The sequence below is a fragment of the Glarea lozoyensis genome, assembly GCF_000409485.1.
Source record: "Glarea lozoyensis ATCC 20868 chromosome Unknown GLAREA2, whole genome shotgun sequence".
Lineage (NCBI taxonomy): Eukaryota > Fungi > Ascomycota > Leotiomycetes > Helotiales > Helotiaceae > Glarea > Glarea lozoyensis.
This window is the reverse complement of record NW_007360994.1, coordinates 2381827-2403908: the sequence shown is the minus strand read 5'-3', so window position 1 is coordinate 2403908 and position 22082 is coordinate 2381827. Positions and strand designations below refer to the sequence as shown.

Below are 22082 nucleotides of genomic sequence, written 5' to 3'. Positions count from 1 at the left end.
GAAGCCAAGTTTCTTCTAGTATGTCGTTGTAAAATAACCTCAATAATTGCGCGAGAACCTCCCACAATGCTTTTAGGGAAAGACACAGTTACTGACAATAACACGAAACTTCGTTAGGAAACGTCGTAATGGGAGGAGAAGAGCTATGCTCCGTAAGGTTCGATGTCAAAACGAATCGGTATTGAGATAAGTCTCGGTAACAGAAAACAATCTATAGAAAGAAATATATATCGCAAGCGGTAGCTGCATATTATATAAATGGTCGAAAACCACAATCCCCTATTTCTCTATCGCCATACAAATCGGAGATCAGATCTACTCTAGAATTCATAAAATTGACAATATCTGGCCTTTGTCGGCATCCTTGAATGATCTATTGAAACTTGGCGGGAGGATTTAAAAGCTCAAGTTTCGGACGGTGCCTGTTGATCGGTTGGCGCGTCTTGCACACGGGAAAATACCCCCCAAGGTTACTCGATCAAAGCTGCATTCTGCAACCCTGAACATTCTTTCAGTTGGAACTAGAAGATTGAGGTGCTTAAAATGAGTTGAAAACTTGTGGGTATGATCAAGATCGCATCTTTAACAGGCGTGTTATTCTGAACGAGTACTAGCAGGTTCAATCCTAAGCTGGAGAATGTAAACGTCTAGGACAGCATCATGTACGAAGTGGCCTCCGACCTGCCACTCAACTTTGTGTTCACTCAACCTGTCCCTTTGTCGTTACAATATACCGTATGGGTATCCGAGTTGGTGGGGAGCCTGAGAACATATATATATAATCAGGAGGAATAAATTGGTGGTGGGGATAATTTCGGTGATAAGGAGTCCTTGAAAAATATGGAAATAACACATACAGATTATGCCCGTTCTTACACAAAGTTTTTATAATATCAGACGTTGAACATAGCTGTTGAAAGTAGAATGACTGATTCCGGTCTAGATTTATAGCTCGACTTAGTGTCAGTAGCTCGAAGGTGAATAAGTTGGAAGGATCATGATGTCTGTTCTATCAAACTTTATAGAAAACTTCTTCCAGTAAGGTAGAGGATCTATGAATGCTTGTAGGGGGTTTGTGTAAAGGGCTTTTTTTATCGCTATGTAGTTTATTTTTACTAGAAAAAGGGCAGAAATACTTCAATGAGGTTACATTGCTGTTCTTAGTATATTTTTGGGGGTTCTGGTTGATAAAATAGTCGTGTAGGCAAGCTGACTTGGTTGCATACTCATATTCTAGCCAGACTCTACCTTTCCATCCTTGCTAATAAAAATCAAGCGGTCTGCATCATCCAATTCTGTTCTACAACAAAGGTATGGATTTTATGACAGGTATGCTTGCTTCTTAGGTTCAAATACATAAAAATTGTTAACAAACAACTCTGGAATTTATTCAAGCATTTCAAACTTTGCTTTCCTTGTCAACTGGAGTCAGCCGAAATCTTACCTCCGGCTTTTCGAAGAAACCGTAATGTATCAAATCTCTTTCCAAACATATATCCTGTCCCTCTACCATGCTGAGATCAAAACACCACAATAGCTTTGCGAAAAAGAGCCTTCCTTGCATCCACGCCATCTCTTTACCCATGCATCCACGAACGCCAATGGAAAATGCGAACAAGGCTTTCAGGTTATCGCCGCTGAACTTGGTGTCGTACTGTGGGTGAGTTGATGGAAGCCATCTTTCAGGGGAGAAGATGGATGGGTTGTGGAAATAACGATCACTACGTGATACAGCCCAACTTGAAGTTTGTACATGAGTCTATCCAGCCTTGGTATCAGTACCAAATTATGAATGAGCGTTAGAAAACTAAACATACCCCTTTTGCCACCCAGACCCCATCGACTATTGCTCCTGGGCTCAAGCGTGGCATTCCTGAATTGAGACTTGGAATCAGTCTTAGACTTTCCTTCAGGCTCGCATTCAAGTATTCGAGTCGTGCTAATTTTTCGGACTCGATATCCTCATAGCTCTCAAACGATCCTCGAATCTCCGCCACAAGTAAATTATATGCAGCAGGGTTTTGAAGAAGATAGACCATAGTACTATAGTACCAGTCACTCATAGCCCCAAATCCTGCAAACATAACTTGTAAGCTTATCCCTCCCAGATGAGTATAATCCTCCTTGGTTTTTGGCACATTGCCTCCCTTTAACATGAAACTTATGTAATCCACATGGTCAGGAGTCTGACGTTGAATGCGCCGTTTGACGGCTTCTCGGTAATGAGATTCAATGCGAAGAAAGGGAAGGATCATTGAGACAGGAGCAAATAAATACTGGAGAGGTTGTATTAGTGGAAAGCGTTTAAAGACTTGTATGACCGTCGTGAGGTAGTTGAAGGCCAGAAGAACCTGTAAATTGGGAGAATCCTTCTCTAAACACAAAAAATAATGTCAAGACTGTTCTAGTGAGTAGGAATCAGGAGGTAGGAGAACTGACGAGTTTTCATCTGGCCCATCTTCTCACCACTCGTGAGATCGGCGCTTGTGTCCATTGTCAACCAGTGTATCCACCTGACAAGCTCCACTCCCTTCTTTGCCTGACCCAATTCTCTCATCTGGGAGATAAACTCCTCAATATAGCGAGTGAAAACCGGTTCCATGGCCCTCATGTTGCGCATACTAAAGGCTGGTAACATTTTCTTCGCTACTTCGCGGTGGCGAATTGGATCCTCTTCCCATGCTAACCCGCCCAGATTTTTACCCCGATTCTGAAAATCGGTCTTCGGAAATAGTTCAAGACCATTTTGGGTAGGCAGATAGATGTCATGGAAGGCTTGAGGGGTGATAAAGACAAGTTCATTGGGTGCAATGCGGACTACGTCGCCATATTTCTTGAGTGCAGTTTGGATAGCCCAAGGGTAGCGTCCGGAGAACCTTGAATTGAATAAGTTAATTGGTTAAATGCAAGCAAAAAACCTTACAGCCCAGTGCAAATCGTGGGAAAGACTTACCAATGATATGCATACCAAGTATTTGATACAGCTGCCAATTTGGGACCAGGAAATTTCGCAAGAGGATGGAAATATAGATTATAGATACACCTTGATGTAGCATATATAAATATCTGCTCACGGACTTCTTATCAGCAACGGTCCTCGATCTCGTGTGTTCCAGAACATCTTTTACATGCACGTGGGGTGGATGTTTTTTACCGCACTCAAAAAAAGCCCAGCAATACCATCTGTTGCCCATAAGTTTTCGCCGTACTCTGACTTGTGGGATAACATGTTTGATGTATTAAAGAGACCATTAAGCTTCCCAAAACTCCAAAGTAGTCTGTAAGTGAGGAAACGTCACACAAAGCTACTGGACTAAGTAAGCTAAAAACGTGTGTTAAGGATGATTGTCGGACTTTTTACATACATGTTAACATGGCAGACCGCGGCCGACGACCAAAGTCGCCGGAATATGTTGGCGGAAGCGAAAGTAAGCACTAAACCGTTTGGAGGCGATGATTGGAGCGTTGTGTAGGGTTTTTTATTGTGCCGCAAGCAAAGGGCGAGAGCGTTGGTCTTGACATCAAACGCCAAGACAACCTGGGTGCATTGCACGTACCGAGAGACTGATAGGAAGGAAGACTGAATTATTGAGGGGAAAATTGATCGTTTGATGTTAGTATCAAACTGATGTGATTACTGAACATGCAGCATATGGGTAAGAACATGGCGCGGTATATCCTCTCTAGTAATCTTGTTAGATTTTTGCCGTATTTGGCGGCGCGGAGTCGTGGACGCAAGTTTTGGATAGTTGGGTCGTAATTCTATTCATTTTAACAGGTGAATTCTTCTGTGTTGCAGACTTGCTTTCGGAATTTTGCCAAAACAAGGTTTTTTTAGTCTAGACTATTAGGAATAATTGAGTAGAGTGCGGTGTTGTGGTGTAAGGTTACAACATAAGAAGGTTTCGAGAAGGGAGTGAATAAATGAAGCTTGTTGAGAGGGTTTCGGCAAAGGTTATTCTTTTCTATGCACTATCATAAACGCACTCGAGGTAAAAGCGTTTTGTTTCCTGGAAACATTTCAGCAACTACAATTGAGGCCGGTACTCAATTTGCGGAGTATAGAAGGCTACGGTCGCTCTAAAAAAGACAGACCTCTATTGCTTGTGGACTAAAGACGGGAAAGCAACTGCGGAATGTCATTTGGAATGAAATAAATAGATTATCTACAGTTTTAGTAATGAGTTCACAGGAAGTTGTTGTTCTTGTTACCATGTTGGCAAGCTATGAATAAGTTATTGGTCAGAATACAAAAGACAGACAAACAGGATGTGTGTATGCAAATCAAGTGAAGTTTCACAGTCAGGTTTGTGCTTCTTTTTCTGTTAATCTTGGGAAGCTTACGTGGTACACGTAAATAGTCTACTCTTTCCGAGAAACCTCTATTAGATTTTGAAGAAGCATGTATTTATTTCACAGCTGACAAATAAAATTCACTCCACGTTGGAAAAACAAGCCTATAGGTTGGGGAAATATCTCCTGTGAATCTTTTACTCTAACCGTTTGCTTGTTTACTCGGTAAGAAATGTCGAGTGAGACCTTCTGTCAACCCTTGAGGGATAGAGAGAACGTTTTTGGAGATGATTGTACAGGCTGGAGATATAGAAGGAATTCGGTGGTACGGCCGAAATTAGTATGATGACATGACATGCTGAGGTGAGAGTGTGTCTAGGGGAAGAGGATAGTTGAGATTGTCTCAGCAGTCTTCAATTTCCATGCGCTTGATGACTCCGGGATGTATGGTCGTAGAATTTGCCTCTTTATCGTGTATTTTTAGCTAGCTTTGCGAGGACTGGGACTAGGAAGCTAAGGTCCTCAAAAGAATGAGATTTCGGCAGGATGGCTGTGTCGAGGTGTTAATGGCAGTAGGGAGACAGTCGATTCTTGGAAACGTCACAACCTCCTTAAACGGAACTTTTATCACAACAAAAGCCATTAACACAGTTATTGTGAAAGAGAAAGCTCAGCTTATATTAGCCCCAGAAACATGGATTTTGTTTTCCACCGAAGTGAAATAAATATTTACTTCTTAATCTTAGTGAAAGTTTTGGCTGTAGAAGGACTCTTTTCTGACGAGTTCTTTTAGGAACAAGAATGTTGTCATATTAATAAGACTAGCATTCGTAATCCTTGATGTTACACCAATGTACGATTTTATCGAGTTAAAATTAGCTTTGATACTTGTATAGCCAAGCTGTGTGCAATGAATGCCACCAAGTCGTGATTTTTCGAGCTCATGAATACGACTTTCGTTTCCGGAGACCCTGGAAGTTTTTTTGTTTTATCTTCCGATATATTATATCTGATACACATCCGCTAACAAACAGCCCTTTGGAAACTATTATAAACGAATTATCTTAAACAATAGTTGCCGAGTCGCTTGCGGTTTCTTATAGAGCGAATGTGTAGATTAGACAATATTGACTATTGCACTGTTTCTTCGCCCGTTACACTCGAGGAAGTCACGAGATCTAGCTTTCTAAACACGGGTCAGGTGACCGAATGGTACACCATACCGGCGCCGGCGCGCCCTGCCCCAAAGCTTGCGAAGGGCCATAGATACTACCGCGACCGAATAATTGAAAGGAGAAAAGGTATGTAGAGCAGAACAAACATTAGGTCATTTGCATAGGTTCGAAAAGGGTCGCTTTCAGGAGGAGAGGTGGCTTCTGTTCACCGCAAAAGGATGAGAGCTTGATTCGGACGCGACTGTCCAATTTTCTCGCCATGATATCAATAAGCAGAAGGAGAGTATTATAAGCAGAGTAGGTAGCTGCTATGAAACGTAAAAGAAGTACTGATAACTCGACACTATACACTATAACTCAACCCAAAGATCTCAAATCAAGATCACGGTAAAATTTAACGGCCCCTGAGTATGATAATAACACAGTGGCCGAAAGCCTGTTTAAAATTTAGGCCTACAATGGACTAAAGTAAAATTTATCGACAGTGGCGGGAGAAATAATATATCTATATTTTTTCAGGTAAGGCGCTTGCACAGCCTATGACAACTCACCATCTGGCAAAACACTTGGCAGCTCTCGACCTAACGAACTATGCGTGTTGAATAAATCATCAGACTCGTGGAGAACCAAGTCAAAATGTCGGAAGAAAAAGATACAGCCTCTCGTTCTTCACTCGATCGCTTCAAAGGAAAACAAGATGGTCTCATCACGCTTGCCATTGCAACATCAGTACTCCTCTTTACAATGCTTAATGACACAGGGAAAGAAAAAAACGAGCCTCAATTCCGGTACCCAACCCTTGATCCCACAACTGACGGGATTCGACTACTCATATTGCGACCAGGAGAGAGAGGCTCTATGATTGAATGTGACCTGAAATCACTCACATTTGAAGATAATCCGACATATGACGCACTTTCTTACGAATGGGGTGACGACACTCAGCACGAACCAGTATGGCTTAATGGCTCGAAGGTTCTTGTGAGAGAGCATCTGTGGTATGCGTTGCATTCTTTGCGTGACAGAAACGTTCGCAAGGCATTGTGGGTTGACTTCCTATGCATCGATCAAACAAACCCATTGGAGAAAAATAGACAGATACCTCTGATGGGATTCATATACCGACGTGCCCGGCAAGTGGTAATATGGTTAGGCTTACATAATCAGCCGGTCGACAAAGAGCATGAACAAAAACTTGGGTATGCTAAGAGTGTCGATACGCGAGCCAAACAGCTTGCGGAGATAAAGCTGGAATACTTTGTCCACGGCTTGATTCATGAAGGGTACTGGAACCGAGCGTGGATCATCCAAGAAGTCGGCATGGCCTCAACAATCATGGTGTACTTCGGAACAGAATCAATGGAATGGAATGACTTTGTCAAACTGCTGAACTGGTACAGAGAAAAAAACTCAAACGATGCTGCAACTCAGACAGTTATTAAACTGGACGCCATGCGACGATCGAAATTCACACAGAAAGGGAATTTCTCACTCCAGAATCTCGTCGATGGATTTCGAGACGCATTTTGTACCCTACAGCACGACAAAGTGTATGCATTCATTGGTCTAGCCAATGATACGGTTGAGGAGGAAATTCCAATCAATTACCAAAAGTCCATCCCAGAAGTGTATCACGATATCATGAGGCATCATTTCCATTCACTTCAATTGGAGTCGCAGCAGACATCCTCAATTGATGCAGTCTATTTTGCAGCGTTAGTTCGTCGTTTGCTCACTAGAGAGAAGACTCAACTGCCAAGAATAATCAAAACCTTTCAGGAGGCAATCACCAAAGACTTAACAAAAAAAGATACCTCTACAGACTATTCACATTCACAAAAGGAAAGTACCAAGGAAATTGCTAAAGATCGACCTGAAGCCAATGGCAATGATGTTGGGATTTTCTCTAAGACATCCGCCGGGCTCGGTATTCTTCCTTCTCTATTCGGTACCGGGATGAACATCAATACCAAAAAAACGGGAAGCAAGAAAGAAGATAAAGATTCCAAGTATTCATATTGGAGATCCGAAAATCTTATCCCACTTGGCGTCGCTGGCGTAGCTGGAGCAGCCATGATAGCCTGGCTTCTGAAGAAGTATCTAGAAGACGACCAGAAACCAAAAGAAAACCTAACGTGGTACTGGAAAGAGTCATCCCTAGAAGACCTCTCAGCATGGATAAAAACGTCAAATATCGAGAACGAATCACCAGAATTTCTTCTCCGAGGCGCAATAGTCAGCAGGTTAGAACATCTTGGACCATCAATCTCTGATCTTGCGACATCCCACCAAGCCGAGAAATGCTGGAAAGTCGAATTAGGATGCTACCTCCGCAAATCCAATGTCGAAAATTTATCAATAGTGAGAGGCCTTAACGAAAAGCTTCTATCGATGATTGGAAAAACAACCCAGTTCTGCAACCGGAATATTGTTTCGTTCAGCTCTCATCAGACCATCACGAACCTTACCCCACATATCGTGGCAAACCATGATGAGGATGTGTCACATGTATCGCCTGTGCTATTCATAGGCTCAAATCAGACACTTGGTGTTACGCCAGCGAATGTTCGTGAAGGAGATTTTATTTGTCAGTTCTGGAATTCTAGTGCTTGTGCTGTTCTTCGAGAAACTGGCTCTAGTGATCCTCACCCGAAGTTTGAAATCATAGGAAGAGCTGCTATGGTTGGGAAAGAAGAGGGATCAGAGTGGGAGGTCCCTGGCGATAAATTGCAATTCACCGAGGAAAGTTCTCTTAAGTCGGATCTTGTGGATCTGCGTGTTAGTACAAGTACTTTGACTTGGTTATCATTGGATACAGTTTTCCTACCAGGTACTATCGAGTAACATGATACACTTTGTAAGCCAAAACTTTAAATTTACTTGAAAAGTATTTCAGTACTTGTGTTCAATTACTAAGAGACCTGTTTAGGAAGCCACTGTTTAGTCAATGTATACTAAATAATCTCAATGGTTTCGACAGTGGAATGCCCTTCTTCCCACCATTTCAAGACTTTAGTTGTGTTTACCCAACCCCGATTTGCTCTTTTGTATATTCCAACCCTCATAAAAACTTTATCTCTGAGCTTCTCCAAAACCAAACCCTGCGAGTTATGTTTATTTTCAACATACTTACCATCAGACTGGAAAAGCTCTAGCAGCCAGAAAACATGGGAGTCGTAATCCCAGGGATCGGGTTCACGGTCAAGAATATACGCAAGCCTGCTTTGCACATCTGGATACGTTTTGATATAGCTAGTCGAGCTGGTAGTAAACCAGTTGTGATCTACCTTTCTTAGTGGCGCCCGTATTCGTATGGAGCCTCCAATAACTTTACCGAAAGGCTGTCCCGGATTTTCTGGGTAAAAATCGCATCCAAGGACTTTAAGGTCTTGTGAGATTTTTCCTTGAATTTTGGGGTACAGTGCCAAACCATCTGCTGCAGCCCACGACCACGACGGGGCTATGTAAGAGCATGCGCTAGGTCGAAATACGCGAATTTGTCTCTCAGGCCTCAACGGAAGCCATGAGTCTGATGTGACTTGATGATTTTGATGCCACATCAGCCCATGGATAAAGGTCCTTTCCCACAGACCAGCTAGATACCTTCCGTCTGTGAATTTACTAAAGTCGATCGCAATCCCCGAGATGGCAGGTAGACGATCACTTGGATCCGACAATGAGCGTTGCGAGTATCGCTCCACGACCACAGGCCAGTGTGTCTTCACTACGAGTACCCGCTTTATGATCTGTGGTGAGAGGGTGAGGCCTGCGATGAGATTTGGAAGGAGCTTGAGCATATCCTTTTCCTCCTCTTCCTTTGACCTCGGGAACCGGATGCCAATTTTCTCTAACATGTCGAGTGCATCCGCTTGAATGTCCACTAACAAAGTAGTACTCGCTCGAATAATCCCCAGAATACCATTTCCGCCAACTTCCGCTTGGGATTCGCCATTTCTATCTTTCCTAAATGGCATTACTGTCGATCGCTCCATCATTATCGCGAAGATGCGGACTAACATGGGATTCAGGAGGGCCAGGATAGCGGCGAGATCTCTTTCTGCAAACATTGTTTGTATCAGATTGCGTGTTTCTCTATCCCCAAAGAATGACCGAACAAAATAATCGCAGAAAATATCGAAGATAACTTCACAGATATCTGAAGCATTTGTGCTCAGTGCCTCACTCATTCCGACGCGAACCATATAAAGCTTGAACTTATTTAGCTTCTTCATCAATAACTTCGATGCTACTATCTTTAACACCGTATTCGAATTGGGGTCTTCCGTAAGGACGCTCTTACCTAGCGACCTCTTCCCCATCACCTGTCTTGCTGTCTTTACCGCCACCTTGTTTATTAGCGTCCCGACTTCTGAGTTTTCGATAAGTATTGTCTTATACGTCAGCTTTATGGAATTCTCAATCGAATTCCACATGATGTCTTCGATTGCGGCTGGGCTCAATTTGGGCATAGTAATAAGGGTACTGATTTCGTCATTTAAGATCCCAAAGTTTAGGGCTTCACCATCAGCACATTGCCAACTAACTTGGCTGCCGAAAGATAGAACTCTTATCGAAAAACAATGCTCTTGGTATGTCCACGCCCTTTTATGCATTGTTTGGACGCTTGCGTCGAAGGGAATGAACTTTCTGAGTTGAATGCGCCCAACGACGCCTTCAAAAGTGCTGTACGGAACTTTCCTAGAAACTACCTCCGGTCTATTTTCTGGATCCAGATCTAGCGGCCCAAGGAATCCATCGTTACAGCTGGCAGATCTACTGGCAGATATTGTAAAGACAGCATTACGATAGATATGCGTTATCTGAGATATTTGCTCAGCTTTATCACTATCAGAATTCTGAACGACACATAGCGCATCTATCCATAAGTACTGGTACCCTAACTGTCTGGTCACGGAGATTGCAACGCGAAAGGTCTTGGGTATGTCTTCCAGTTGAATTCCGCGGAGCATAGAAGGCAGAGTAGCTTTAGTTGCCATAAACTTCTGGCTTGTCCCCCAGCAATAACTTAGTGCCAGATGGTGGCCTCGTGTACCTGGAGTGAACATACAAAGACGAACTAATTCCGGATCACCGGTGTTATCTGGGGATACATTGAGCAGCCGTAAAGGATAGGGAGATTCTGCCGGGGGTGGGCAATTCAGATGCCCTCCTTGTATACATCGTGAGATCCAGAGGCGTGCCAATTTAAGACTCTGTTCAGACCCATGCTCGTCTGCAAGCGGCCGCGCCCCCCAGATATATACCGGGAGAGCGGATCATCTTAAAGATGGGTTATACCTTTTAGCATATAATAATATTTGAATCAATGATGCAACAGAAAAATAATATTGTAGACATACCTGAATTTGTGAATATTTCGGTGTTAAATTTCTTCATGACCTTGTTCTCCGACTTCATCATTGAGCCCGTAGGAAAATTCGTGCTGTACCCTTCAACCGTAAAATGGGCTTTGTGGATTTCCCCACGAACTGAGCAACACCAAGTCTTGACTGAGATTTTGAGGTCCGAATTCAGCATATCCTACATATAAAAAGATCTTAGTATCCTATAATGAAAAACCCTTGTTTATAAGTGCACGATGTAGGGTTTGTTGACTCATACATTTGCATCTCCGATAACCCTCTTCAACAGAAACTCAGCAAGCGGACACCCAGCTTTGAACCATTCTATAATCACCGACCCTTTTGTAGACAACTGACTCCCGTCTTTCATTGAGTTAAACTGGGTTCAGACTTGGAGTTTTGGGTAATACAATGATCTTGACAATAATGACAGAGATCCCCTGACCGAGGAGCCATCTGAGTTGCTGTCGTTTTAGAACCTCAAACCAAATTACAAACAATTCAGGAAAACAAGATAACACTCAATGTTTAATTGAGATATTTGAGAAACAACACATGGATAAATAGCGAAGGTCAGTCTAACAGCGATATTTGGAAGTGGATGGTGGCGTATCATATGTATGGCTACCTGGCATGTGTTTATTCGTCAATTCTACTGGGCTGCTTCGGCTGAACTGAGTGCGCGCGAATCAACTAATACTAAGGCTGCGACAGTGGTACAACTTGCTTCAGCTCTTGCGGCAGCTTGAACAAAACTAATTACGGGGTTCTTTACTGTAAAACCTTGTATTAACTTTCAGCTGTTGAGCTTCACTGGACGTTTTTTTTTCACCTAAGTGCAAGGCGACTATCGCCAGCTTATTCAACAGTTCAGTGTACTTAATAGTATTAGAGATCGCGATATACTAGAATATATTAGTTAGAAGGCTTAGTAATAAGTACTATATTCCGATAATTATACTATATTGTTTGTCCGGTATACTATAGTATACTAATAGTATTAACACGTGACTATTTAGCTTCGTTTAGATTCGTATTCGCTTATATTTACTTGTGTAACCTCGCTATCGCCCCCCGACACCTCGCCGTTACTAACTTATATAGTATACTACTATAATAATATAATGTCTAGAAGATGTACTATACCGGTTATTAAAGAACAAAATTACCAGCCTTAAATATCACGTCGTATCATCGCAGTAATACTAATAAGAACGCTAATTCAACTAGTAGTAGCTAAGTCACTTAAGTATAAATTTTATTTGAAAGACGATATAAAGTCGACCAGCTTAGTCTTATAAGGTCTTTTACTTTAATTCATTCGATTACACATGCCATCGTTGTGTGTCTGCGCCTGTATATCGTTGTCGATAAGTTGCTGGGTCGTATCTGCATGCCGACTTTCTAAGCGCAGTGCGGTGTTTTTTTCTGTTAAACATTTCGGCAGCAATCGGGAGCTGATTGATAGCTTGTTGAGTTTACTAATTTTCTCCGCGTGTCATAATGTTCAAGTGTGTACTGGTTGTGGTAGCGTCACAACGGTCTGATACAATCTCGGTCGCAGGACGAACGCTGGAATTGCGTCAAACTAAGACGAGCACCCAAGGATGACAGGTTGAGTAGACCAAAGCAGAGATCCGCATGGTCATGAGATCATGATTAGTGAAACAAGGTCTTCTTCATGAAGTTTTTTGCCTGCTGATTGACAGCAAGAATTTTGCTACAGAAACGCCGGCGAGATGGTAAGTGAGTACGTCAACATTTGCTATTTCATTCTCGGATCCTGGTTTCCTCATGAATCTAAATGTCTTCGGATTGGCCAACAGAGCTTGGTACTCACAAATACGTGTCCCTCACTCTAATGAATAATCATCACTACTCAAGAATCCTAGATTAGGAATGCATTACTGAAAAACAGTGTTGAGAGAAAGTAAATCTTAGATGACAGAGCAAAATAACTGATATGACCACAATTCTATGTAGGTTTGATTCTTGAAAAAGGTAAAAGTCGATTTTAAAAACTTTTAATCCAATAAAACCGCCCGGGAACTTCAATGACTTGAATGAGGAAGTCGCAATTGAAGAAGATCAAAATTTTGACTTCATAAACTCACTATAGACTAGCAGCGTTTGAATGATTACAAGGCGCCAACTTTCGTATTGCTATAAAAGCAGAATACGTGAAGTCTTCTTCTTTCTCTCCCCACCATCAACCCAGTTGCCGCGAGAAAATCACTGTGTTCTCTCTTATGTGACGGTTTATCCTATATAACGAGAGCGGCCCGTTTCAGTTCCGTAGGCAGGATAGAGCACCAGATCATGTTAATCATTTATTCTGTTTTGATTTCCAGTACAAGCCAGTGATTCCCATTTAGTAACCCAAACACATACCCAAGGCCTAGTAGGGTTGGTACCCTACCTATGAAGATATACTTGGGTATAGTACCTAAGGTTAGACCGGGGGTACTAAGGTACCCTACCCGATACCCTAAAGTTCTCGGTCCGGTGCGTCGCCGAGTCGGGGGAGACGGCCCTACCTTGGTCCGAGGGCGGTTAGTATAATTCTGCCACCTCTTTATAATTTGGTTATTACTCGGGATTTATCGGTCCGAATTTAGCCCGAGCCGGGATCGGCTCCTTTTCTCCGGTCCGGAAGTAATAAGACTATACTACTATATCTTAACTCACTTTTCGCCCTTACTATATTAATATTAGGGTATACCCTACACCTATAAAGATATACTTAGGTAGGTACTATACCTAAACAGATCAGCCTAGGTTAGTACCAAAGAGAGGTGGCGTGGGTTGGTACCAGGGTATACTATACCAAATGGGAAACACTGGTACAAGCGCAATCGGCGATGAAACTGATTTCGGTGACATCACATCACTGCCTAGTTGTATTTTATGGAACCCAGATTGTGGTTGAAGATAACAAAAAGTCTTAAGGGCTATCTATAGTCGATAGTTGTTTGAACAATGGAGAATCTAGTAGCTATGAGGAGGAGCCGGGGTATGTTGACACAGAGTTGCCATTTTGTTGACCGTATAAGTAACTAGGTTATTAACTAAAAGCGCTATTTATGCCTCCTGCTGACTAGTTAAACCGAATTGACATCTGAAAGAATCTATGAAAGATAAAAGCTTTGACTCCGACAGATGTGTAAGACTTGATGAGGGAGGTTTTACTATTCCAAGGATACTAAACCCTTAGTATATTATGAACTTGTATCCAAATATTTCACATCCTTTCTACATCGTTATTTACACATTTTCTCTCATGTTTAATGATAGGGTAACCACAAATAACTTTACTTATTGAACAGCAATGAATGCTCCTTCACGCATTGCAGACATTTGAATTGACAAGCGCAAGTTGCCACGGCCCACCATTTACCCGGAATTTTCGATGGCTTGTAACAAAGTATTGAGCAACGAAAGCTACTATGGTTGAAACATCTTAACTCAATTCCCGTGCTCGAGTATTCTATAACCAAAAGTTTGGCTTGATATCAGTTGCTGACAATTCGTAGAGGGTTCCGGCAATAACATGCGGCTTTCAATTCAACCGCGATAGGCGCGCTTGAACGGATATATTGTTTGAGCTTGCACCAAATTAAATTGACTCTGCAGGAATAAGTTTCAGCATTACCGTGTCAAGCTTCCGAAATCTTGGATCGCGGGGTCGCAGGGGGTTGTCAACTTCGCTTGCTCTATGTTGCTTTAGTCGCGAAGTTCAATTTGGTGTAGGTAAATTCTACTAGTACACATGCGATGAGCAAACAGTCCATGTAAGCATACATAATCTGGGTAAGTGGGAAATCTGTTGTAAATCAGCCTACAACGAGGCTTTTTACCGCGAAATAAAGGACATGAAGAAAGCTCCTGGGACCCTAATCTTCGAATACTTCAACATTACTCCGCAAAAAAAATTCGTGCCAACTCACAAGATGTTGAAGTCTATTCTTCTCCTCACCGCCGCCACACTGGTAACCAGCCAAGGCCAATTCCAACCCAGCCCAGGCTACTTCCCAGTCACCGGCGACGATACCATCGCCGGCGGAATCTTCTGCATCCCCGCCAACGATGTCTCAAAATACACGGCCGGCACCCCCGCAGCAGCAGGCGGCACTGGCTCCGAGTCACCCACCGGGACCGGCCCCGTAACATCTGGTTCTGGTCCGTACCCAGCAGCTATGGGTACCGACCCGGGTCTGCCAAACCACACAATCTACGCTCCAAAAACCCCACCGGCTGGAAATCTGTCTATGCCGTTCATATCCTGGGGCAACGGCGCTTGTCAGACAGATGGCTCGCAATACCGCAACCTACTCACCGAAATCGCAAGTCATGGGTACGTGGTCGCCGCGGATGGACTGCCGACGGGGAGTACGGGCGGTCAGTCGAAGGTTCAGGATAGTCGGGATTCGATCAACTGGGCTATGAAAGGTGGTGCGAAGAAATATGGGAACATTGATACGAGCAAGATTGCGAGTGCGGGACATAGTTGTGGTGGATTAGAGGCGATGAGTGTGGGGTATCATGATGCCAGGGTGAAGCTGATGATCCTCTTTAATATTGCGATCTTTATGGATGAGAAGAGGTATTTGTTGCAGGAGTTGAAGGTGCCGGTTGCGTGGCTCGTGGGTGGGGAGAAGGATATGGGATTCATAACTGTAAGTTGACGGCAGACTTCGATGACATTTTGTGTTGAGCTAACACTTTATCAGTCGCAGAAAGATTATAAATTGCTTCCTGCTGGGTTGCCTGCATACTGGGCAAGCCTAGATACTGGTCATGGAGGCACCTTTTCAGCTACTAATGGTGGGAAGCAAGGGAAGGCTGCCGTTGCGTATTTGCAATGGCAGTTTAGGGGCAATGCGACGGCCAAGGCGACTTGTTTAGATGCTAAGTCAAAAGGTAGCTTGGTATCTGATAAGTGGAATGTGACCTACAAAAACTGGTAGATGCACTCTAGTCTTGGCGAGGATTTCATGATGGACTGAAGCAACACAAGTAACAATTGAAGATGGACAGTTATATATGGACTTATGGGCAATCCACATACACGAGTCTATGTCTGTGTATGTTTAGTAAGAACGTTGATCATCTACAATGGCTTCTTGTCTAGCCAAGCTTTGAATAACTTCAATGCTTCAACAGGTTTGTCGTGAGGTACCATATGACCAGCTCCGTTGATTCTAACATATCGTAAGAGACCACTTTCCCACCACAAGCCACCGTCCCAAACTTGCTTATTATTTTCCTGCTGGTAACGGAAATCTGGTAAACCGTCCCACTTCAGAGATCCAAAAACGCGTTCATTGCCGACAAAGTTGCAAATCCAGTCGTAAGTTCCTACATAGATCATAACACGGATTCCAGTGTTGAGAAGAGCTGCAACAAACGGCCGCGTATCAATGATAAAATCGTTGACTTTCTGGAACTCTCGTCCAACTTTGTTGCTGCATCCTTCAAATTGAGGGGCTGCTTTGTCGACCCCAAATGCTTCGCGAACTTTGTCCGTTCGTAGGTACTTTGTAATTGACTCGATGATGGGGTAACACAAGTATCCTTCACATGGCTTGCTAATGTCGTAGTAATTCAGGCCTGACTTGAAGTAAGGGTTCTCAAGTTCGTTGGCGCAGTATCCTGCGGATGCTCGGCAGATGAGAGGATCTGGAAATTCATGGCAAGCCTTCAACAAATATTCACACCTAGGCACCGCAGCGGCCATTTTCTTACAAACCGACTCGTCAAGGAGAGGTCCAATCCCCGTAACGTTAGTACAAGGTATGTCGTAGTATGAGCTAGCCTGCTTCAAATCGCTAAAGATTCCGTTTCCAATCATTACGGACTCTAGGGGAATCTGATCGTCGATACCAGTGATCTTGTTCATTTGATTAATATGTTCCGCAAAGACCGGAATGTAATGGCCTCCATAACTTTCGCCTGCGATTGAAAATGGTAGTGTCCTCGATTCCGGAAATGCCTTGTACCACAGCCTCATGAAAGCGTAGATGTCTTCGCTTGCTGCAAAAGTTCCACCTTCACCGCCATGGACCGACCCGTTGCTGGAATATGAGAACCCGACGCCGATGGGCTGATCTAAGAAGAACACACTGGCTGCGTTTGTCCAACTATCGGGGTTCTCTCGGGCCGACTCTCCTCCTTCATTGACGATACAGGGACCAAGCTCCATGAACAGTCCCATCATACTAGAGCATCCTGGGCCACCGTTTAGCCAAAGAACAAGAGGATCATCCTTTGGCTTAGATTTTGATTCAAAGTAAGCAAAGTAGAAGTGTTTTGATCCGGAGTTAAGATAGCCAGTATATCCAGAGGTGGCTCCAGGACAGATATCCGCCACTGTATTGCCATCACCTTTCGTGGATACGTCGTTTGAATAATGAGGTTTGATTGTCAGACTATGGTCAGGATGTGACTCATGAGTGAGGATTCTGACTGAGTTGCTGCTGTCGGAAGATAAGAACTGTGACGGACCTCCGAACGGGACTTGAGAGAGGATTGATGCTGATGCGCGAACAGCGGCGAGTGCCACCACGGTCGTTGATAAATAAGATTTAAGCATGATTTGTTCCACTGCAAAATACCGAAGAATGTTTAATTGAAAGAAAGGATGTAATGCAGTTGCTTTGGCCAAGGGAAATTGGGAGGTTGGAATAAGCACGCGCTAAGGGTCCAGTACCGATGGCACGTGCTCTTCGGAATCTCATTAGTTGTCACGTGACTGAGTCCTTGACATAAATCATTTCAGCCAACATGCTGCTGATCTAACCACTCGTCCGCCTTGCTCAGACCCTAATCATATACTCAATACCATCGCATGTGAATTTTCTTCTATCTCTTTGCCACACCAGCTTTCGTAAAGAGGGAAGCTCAGTATCCATAGTGACATTACCAAGTGGCGACCGTGGGAGCGCAACAGCGGCAGCGGCAGCGGCGTCGGCGTGAGATAGAAAAGGCCAGTGCTTTGTATTTGAAAGACGATCCTTATGAAAAGTCGGACGCAGTGCTCGGGGTAAAGAACACAGTAATCGTTAATACCACAACGGTAACAGATGCGACGCTTGCTCAGAAATACGGCGTGGAAGCTGGATGTGCGCTTTTGGGATATAAGTTTGTGTTGGTCACGAAGGATACTATGATCGAGCTCCGACACAAATGCGTCTGAAGCAATGCTGGCTCAAGGGGAAAAGATGGTGTTCATTGATGGTCTGCCCGTTCTTGAGGTAGATTAAACAAGTGAATGAGGAATCCTGGAGAGCAAACTTAAGAGATGTTCACAAAACTACAACGCCCACTTGTCCGATTCTGCGTCCTCAGCTTGACACCATGTACACATGTTTTTGAACACTTGTAAATGCCGCAAATACCTGCCCCACACGAATAAATGGCACATTCTATTTCACATTGGCAGGTCTCCTCATCGAATGGTGATTGATCACCAATCATTGATTCGATCACGAAACACTCGCGACTAGATGGTTAGTGATTGAATCAATGATTATATTGGTAGGCTTTGAGACTATCGATGATTGACGGCTAAAAGTCTTGATTATTCGTAGTACTTATTACCTAGTATATTGTACCTATGATTACTACTTTTTCTATACATTTAAGGAGAATCACAAAATACAAAATGTAGAAGTCTTTTTTTATCGTATATATTTACCTAGGAGATCTGAATTACCGATGTAGTGATTAATTATTGATTAATCATGAAACAATCAAATCTATATGATTAGTGATTGAAGCTTCAAGTTTTTAATCATAATTGAAGATAATTAAGACGACGGGATTAATGATCGAGAGTCTTCAATCATTTCCATCGATGAGGAGACCTACACATGGGGTTGAACAAGGCACCAGCCAAGAATAAACGCACAGCTTATGAATCCGCTTCGGCAGGTGACGGAGAACTGAAGTTACAGCAGTAAGGTGGGGCTTCTAGTCAGTGGCGGGATGTATCAGTAACGTACGCTCTCCGGTTAGCGTCCCTCGACGTTCCCTTTCCGAAATAACTACCTTGCCCCAGAAGCCTTCCCCGCATTTATGAAAGTTATAATATCGGATTGTTTTACCCGGCTTAGAAAGACGCTTTCATGATAACTGATAATGCAGTACGGATAGGTTAATTCTATCGGATCAGAAATAAAGTTTCGGCAATCGGACGCTATCCGTTACTTAATGACGCGAACAATTTGAGATTGAGCTTGTACTGTTGACTCAAACTTTCTGCATGCCAATATCAACATTGAAACAGATTGTCAAGGACCTATTATCTCCAAATCAACTTATTACCGTTTTGAACGTCCACATCATCTTACTAATGTTACTATTCCCAAACCCATTTTCAGCAAATATGGGCTCTGAAGAATCGGCAGTCCATCCTTTAGATGAGGTCACCAATGGAAATTCTCAGGGCATAAAAGATGCATCCATTGAGAATCTGCGTCCCGTTAGCGTTATCGTCATTGGAGCTGGCTTTTCTGGGATTTATTGCGGTGTCCGAATACCCGAGCGACTTCGCAATGTCAATTTGAAGATATATGAGAAGAATGCTGGAGTGGGAGGAACATGGTACGAGAACAGATACCCAGGCTGTGCCTGTGATATTCCATGTCAGTAAAGCGTAAACACCACAATGCTGCTCGAAACTAACAATTTTAAAAGCACACTCTTACCAGTATACTTTTGCTCCCAATCCAAACTGGAGCAGCTTTTATGCTCCTGCGCCAGAAATTCGACAATATTTGGAAGATGTTGTGAAGAGGTTTTCGGTGGACAGATTTATCAAATGTTTGCACAAAGTTGTTGGTGCTCAATGGGACGACAAAAAGGCAAAATGGTACTCATAGGCTAAGCAAAGGTTATACATGACATGCTAATCTATATTCAGGGAGGTCCGGGTCGAGAATCTCGAGACAAGAGAGATTTTTACTGATGAAGCCGACGTTGTGATTAGTGCCCGAGGAACCTTGAACGACATATCCTGGCCGAAAATCGAAGGACTGTCTGACATCAAGATTCCTGTTATGCATTCTGCAGCCTGGGACAAGAAGTATGTGTAATTTATGTTTTCATCCAAATTAATCTGATCTGTGATTCAGCTATGACTTCAAAAACAAACGAATTGGCGTCATCGGAGGTGGCAGTAGCGCCATACAGATCATTCCTTCGCTGCAGAAAGTTCCTGGAACACAGCTGAGTTGCTTTATCAGGAGCAAGACATGGATCTCTAGGCCGTTTGGTGACGTTGCAATGGAGAAGCTTGGAATTAAAGACAAACAATGTAAAGTGGCTTCAAAATATATCTGCTCCCCGCACTAAGGTGTTCTAGTTTCTGCAGAGCAGAAAGCTCGGTTTGCAAACGATCCAGAGCACTACTTGGAGTTCCGGACAATAATCGAACGGGATGGAAATTCAGTGCACGCTATGACATTGAAAGACAGTAAACATCAAGAATCGGCAAGGGACGATTTTACGGAACTCATGAAAGAAAGACTTGCAAAAAAGCCAGAGATTTTCGAGGCGCTCCTACCCTCATTCAGTGTAGGCTGCCGAAGACTCACGCCAGGACCTGGATATCTCGAAGCACTTGTAGAAGATAACGTCGATTTCATTGACACGCCTATCCTAAAAGCAAGCGCGAATGGTCTGATACTCAAAGGTGGTGAAGAAAAGGAACTAGACGTTCTCATATGTGCAACAGGGTTTCAAGCATCCGCCCCTCCTCCATTTCCGGTCATTGGAAGAAACGGCCAGTCCATGAAGGAAAAGTTCGAGCCATACGCAGAGACTTACCTATCTCTGGCCACTGATGGGTTTCCCAACTACTTCATGATGTTAGGACCTAATGCCGCGATTGGCACTGGTTCATTGACGACAATGATGGAGATGGCTGGTGACTACATCATTAAATGAATTCGCAAGATCCAGAAAGAGAATATTGCTAGAATGGAAGTACAAAAGCGAAGAGTCAAAGATTTCTCGAAAATCATTGATCACTACTTCCAAAAGACTGTCTACGTCGATGATTGTAGTAGTTGGTATCGGAGCAATGGAGGGAAGGGGGATCGGGTCACTGGTCTCTGGCCGGGAAGTGCGTTGCACGCAATGGAATGTTTACGATCACCAAGGTGGGAAGATTTCGACTATGTTTGTGAAGGCGAGGATAGTGGAGAAGAGTGCAACAGGTTGGCTTGGCTTGGAAATGGCTGGTCTATCGCACAGGTTGATTCACAAGAGGCCGAGGTGGCTCACTTCTTGCAACCAGGGATGGTTGACATACCTGCCGAGCCACTTCCCGAGGAAACTAACATCTTCAAGATGAGACCATTTTCTTACTAATTTCATATTGAAATTGTATAGATATAAGAAAATACAACTGGAAAAAGAATATCCAGACGTTTATCGTAAGATTAGTGAAGTGAAAAGAGTAATAAATGCCATACGGCTGATCTCCGACACAAGAGACGACGACAATCTGCTTTTTCACACTATTAAATCTATTTTTACCCTAGTTTTACGTAAGAGTCATGGCCATTACTCGTTAGAAATTTTTGAAACCAACCCCCACAAAATCACTTTATTCATTAGAAAGAACATGCATAAACTTACCGGAAAGACACTTTCTATTAAACAACGTAAAATAACAAGGCCCTCGAAGATGGCGGAGGTCGGCCTGTAGAATCTTAGCTTGTGTGTGGGAGAACTCGTTTTTTACCCTATCTTCACGTCCTGGTCGTTTTCGTTCCTACTATGCTCGTGATTTCTCACAATCTGTGAATTACCCCGCTGAACTAAAAGATTCCGTTATCATGCTCGTCACCTCTTTATGAGTATTGGTAGACTGCTTATTAGTATCGATCCTAGCAGCAGTATAGAATGCTTTGGAAATGGGTTGGAAATAACAAATTTCACTGTCGATTCTCTTTAAATGACCGCACAGCAACGGTGAAAATTTTAAGCTTCTTGAAAGTTTATTGTGTCGCTTAGCAACGCCATTTACCATCTTTCTAGTACTAATCAGTATTCAAGACCATCCATAGACTATGGCACGTGATCTCCATTCGTTTCTTTACCGGTCACATGACTGAGTCCTTGGGAAAAGTTGCATCTCGAAGATTTCTACAACTATTCATCCTCTCAGTATCTAGGAAGCGCATCAAGTATACATGACACCTGAAAGTGATCGCCAAATACTTCTCGATAATCGACTCCAGCC

The 22082-nt window shown here is 43.2% G+C and overlaps 7 protein-coding genes across 7 annotated transcripts; 4 read left to right on the top strand and 3 right to left on the bottom strand.

Moving 5' to 3' along the window:
• Window positions 1–1399: 1399 nt before the first annotated feature.
• Window positions 1400–3229, bottom strand: GLAREA_04122 (Cytochrome P450; the record flags this gene model as incomplete). Its single annotated transcript, XM_008084375.1, has 5 exons — window positions 1400–1759; window positions 1818–2374; window positions 2440–2876; window positions 2954–3066; window positions 3155–3229. The coding sequence occupies 5 exons, from the start codon at window positions 3227–3229 to the stop codon at window positions 1400–1402; spliced, it is 1542 nt and encodes a 513-aa protein (XP_008082566.1).
• Window positions 3230–6104: 2875 nt separating this feature from the next.
• GLAREA_04121 (uncharacterized protein) lies at window positions 6105–8312 on the top strand (the record flags this gene model as incomplete). The annotated part of the gene is made up of 1 exon (XM_008084374.1): window positions 6105–8312. One exon carries the CDS (start codon window positions 6105–6107, stop codon window positions 8310–8312), a length of 2208 nt encoding a protein of 735 aa, XP_008082565.1.
• A 110-nt stretch (window positions 8313–8422) lies between these two features.
• GLAREA_04120 (uncharacterized protein) lies at window positions 8423–10465 on the bottom strand (the record flags this gene model as incomplete). The annotated part of the gene is made up of 1 exon (XM_008084373.1): window positions 8423–10465. One exon carries the CDS (start codon window positions 10463–10465, stop codon window positions 8423–8425), a length of 2043 nt encoding a protein of 680 aa, XP_008082564.1.
• Window positions 10466–14703: 4238 nt separating this feature from the next.
• Window positions 14704–15798, top strand: GLAREA_04119 (alpha/beta-Hydrolase; the record flags this gene model as incomplete). Its single annotated transcript, XM_008084372.1, has 2 exons — window positions 14704–15507; window positions 15562–15798. The coding sequence occupies 2 exons, from the start codon at window positions 14704–14706 to the stop codon at window positions 15796–15798; spliced, it is 1041 nt and encodes a 346-aa protein (XP_008082563.1).
• A 143-nt stretch (window positions 15799–15941) lies between these two features.
• Window positions 15942–17423, bottom strand: GLAREA_04118 (alpha/beta-Hydrolase; the record flags this gene model as incomplete). Its single annotated transcript, XM_008084371.1, has 1 exon — window positions 15942–17423. The coding sequence occupies one exon, from the start codon at window positions 17421–17423 to the stop codon at window positions 15942–15944; it is 1482 nt and encodes a 493-aa protein (XP_008082562.1).
• A 1794-nt stretch (window positions 17424–19217) lies between these two features.
• Window positions 19218–20779, top strand: GLAREA_04117 (FAD/NAD(P)-binding protein; the record flags this gene model as incomplete). The annotated part of the gene is made up of 5 exons (XM_008084370.1): window positions 19218–19476; window positions 19529–19703; window positions 19755–19916; window positions 19966–20147; window positions 20196–20779. 5 exons carry the CDS (start codon window positions 19218–19220, stop codon window positions 20777–20779), a joined length of 1362 nt encoding a protein of 453 aa, XP_008082561.1.
• Window positions 20780–20812: 33 nt separating this feature from the next.
• GLAREA_04116 (monooxygenase, putative) lies at window positions 20813–21205 on the top strand (the record flags this gene model as incomplete). Its single annotated transcript, XM_008084369.1, has 1 exon — window positions 20813–21205. The coding sequence occupies one exon, from the start codon at window positions 20813–20815 to the stop codon at window positions 21203–21205; it is 393 nt and encodes a 130-aa protein (XP_008082560.1).
• Between the last annotated feature and the right edge of the window lie 877 nt (window positions 21206–22082).